This window comes from Macadamia integrifolia, unplaced genomic scaffold, assembly GCF_013358625.1.
Source record: "Macadamia integrifolia cultivar HAES 741 unplaced genomic scaffold, SCU_Mint_v3 scaffold1845, whole genome shotgun sequence".
Taxonomy (NCBI): Eukaryota; Viridiplantae; Streptophyta; class Magnoliopsida; order Proteales; family Proteaceae; genus Macadamia; species Macadamia integrifolia.
This window is the reverse complement of record NW_024868382.1, coordinates 111,769-114,627: the sequence shown is the minus strand read 5'-3', so window position 1 is coordinate 114,627 and position 2,859 is coordinate 111,769. Positions and strand designations below refer to the sequence as shown.

Below are 2,859 nucleotides of genomic sequence, written 5' to 3'. Positions count from 1 at the left end.
GTAATAATTATCTAATTTATACGAGTATGTTATTGTATTTTTTATCCCATTTGTTTGAAATCTATACGTTTAAAACTCGTCCATTTTTCATTTTTTACCATTTTTTATCTTTTTACTGCTTATTTGATTGTATTGTTTAAATTTTTTTACTGTATAGAATCTATACCATCCATTTCTATTTTTTTGCCCTTTCTGTTTTTGCTAATTATTCTCCTGATAGTCATGTTTGACTGAAACCTTAAAACTAAAGGATAGAAATGTGATAGGATCTGTTACTCATGCGATCATATGATTATATGAATCCGCATCCAATACATGCTCTATCTTTTACCAATACAAGGATACAGAAAAATATATTTAACTATTGATCCAAGTCGACGAGAGAGCGAAACGGACGACAATAAAGTAAAAGTGAACGGGGGAATAGAGTCACGTGTTTTTCAACGGAAATGTTTAATCCACGATAAGCAGTTCCGTTCCAACTTGAAAGATAAGCAGTTCCGTTCCAACTTCAAAGGCGTGGTTATATAGTCCAGGTGTCACACTTTCATTGGCCTTTATACACTCCTCCACTAGCTTTTAGCCTCCCCCTCCTAATAACTGAAAGGCAAATAACCGCCTTATTCAAAGCTTTCCTGTTTCTGTACTTTGGGAGGGAAAACGCATACAACCGCTCAAACCATAAGACAAACCCTATCCTCCATCGTCAAGCTTTTTTCACACTCTCTCTCTCTCTGGATTTCGATGAACCACGCCACCACAGACTTCCCTAGTTCGTCTAGGCAAGAAAGCTTCGACAGTTTCAGACCTCGAATCACCGTTACCGCCACCACCGGCGCCGACGACAGTGGTGCCGGCCCCAGTAGATCCCCCGAGATCAGCCGGAGAAGGAAGAGAAAAAAAATGTGCCGATTAGCCGCTGATCCAAACGATTATCCATCGCAGCATCCTAAAGGATGGAAGAAGCCTGACTCGAGCGCTCCTAAGATAGCCCGCCCCTGCAGCGAGTGTGGCAAGCAATTCTCCTCTTGGAAGGCTCTGTTCGGACATATGAGATGCCATCCTGAGCGCACTTGGCGAGGGATCAATCCGCCTCTCAATTCTCGTCGTCCTCCGTCGGAAATCCCTTCAGAGAGTCTCTCAACGAATTTCACTGAAGCGGATCATGAAGTGGCAACTTGTCTAGTATTGCTATCTATGGATACGCCGTGCTCTATAGTTGATAGAGGCTACAGGGACTGCCATGAAGCACTGGTCCCTGAAGATGTTGATGAGATTGCGAGTCCTTCGGGGTTGAATTGTAGATTTGAATGCTCGAGTTGCAAGAGGGTTTTTGGATCCCACCAAGCTCTGGGTGGACACAGGGCTAGCCACAAAAATGTTAAGGGTTGTTTCGCAATTGCGAGAAGTGATGGGGAAGACGATTGTCTGCAAATTGGCGATCATGGACATGACAGGAGTACCGGAGCGGGAGAATTGGTATTGGCTGGAGAAGACAAGCTGGACATGGCTTTAGGCCACCAAACCAGAATGTGTATGAGTGTGTTCTCTAATAGTCAAGCTCTTGGTGGGCACAGGAGGTTGAACTTGAATCCTTCCATAAAGAGGGAGGATTGTGGTGATCTGGACTTGAACTTCCCTGCGCCATTAGAGAACAATGGGTCATCTTCTTCATCGTCGTCTTCTTCAGGGCTTGTTTTGGACCTGAGATTGGGAATGTGATAAAGAGATGATCCTAATGAAGTCCTCCTCTCTCTCCCTAATGGAGGGTATGTTATGTTCCAACTTCTAATGCTTCAATTCCTAGTTTTAACAGATATATCTCAACTTAAGAAACCTTCTTAATTACCTAGAGTGATTTTTCAGTTTATGGTTCCAAAACTATACAGAAACATGACTTCAATGCATATGCTTAAACACTTCTTTCCATCTGTTAGTAATGAAAAACTGATGAATTGATACCTACTCATTGTTTTGATTTGTTACATTAAAAAGAAGCCTGAAATTATGAAAATTTGAGAAGGGTTCATGGTTCATCCTCTTCTTTCTTTCCATCTAGTTAATGTTATGTTCCTCTGGGAAATTTATACAAGATAGGAATCATGATTTTGTGAACCTCAATTGGTACTATGAAGATGCTCTCTCTGCACAATACTAAGGTTGCTCAAGTGGTCACTGGTTAAAGTTGAGAGCCCACTTCTATGGAAAGTAGGGTTAAGGTTGCATACATTATGACTCTCCTTAGATCCCGTAGTGGTAGGAGCCTTGTGCACTAGGCAGACCCTTTTTGAGGATATTATCTCAGCCCTATGACTCCTTAGGTGGCCCAATGACCTAGATACTCTCTCTCTCTCTCTCACTCAGAGACAGACATTTAAATTTTGAATGACAATAGAGCTATCTTTGCACTTTTTAATTAGTTTATGTTTAAGCAGTTGAAAGATTTTATATCCTTTACCAAAAAGAGAAAAGAAAGATTTTATATAAGGAAGGAACATGTATTAACAAATCAAGCCAAGACTCAAGATGGGTAGGGCCTTTGCCTTGTCTAGCGGGTTTTAGCTTTGTCTGTTTTTCATTTGTTTTAGTATAATTTCTATTCATTCAAAAAAATTCAAGCTAAGGCTTAAGATTTCTGGATTAATATCAAATTAATCTGATCCATGCTTAAGAACCTCTGTATTTGGGACAGTAATTTAATTTGGATTTTTTTTTTTTCAAAAAGAGGTTACCTTGTGAAACCTCAAAAGCAACCCATATATACTTCCTCTACAAAGACCAATAAACACTTGGGGAAAATACTTCTCCACAGTATGAAACTTTTCTACACCGAATAGGGGTATCCACGAATAATGGGTT

General features: G+C 40.3%; 1 protein-coding gene across 1 annotated transcript; it reads left to right on the top strand.

Annotated features, from left to right (window-relative positions):
• Nucleotides 1-250: 250 nt before the first annotated feature.
• LOC122064992 (zinc finger protein ZAT3-like) lies at nt 251-1,960 on the top strand. The gene has a single exon (XM_042628789.1). It carries the CDS (start codon nt 745-747, stop codon nt 1,720-1,722), a length of 978 nt encoding a protein of 325 aa, XP_042484723.1. The 5' UTR covers nt 251-744; the 3' UTR covers nt 1,723-1,960.
• Nucleotides 1,961-2,859: the final 899 nt, after the last annotated feature.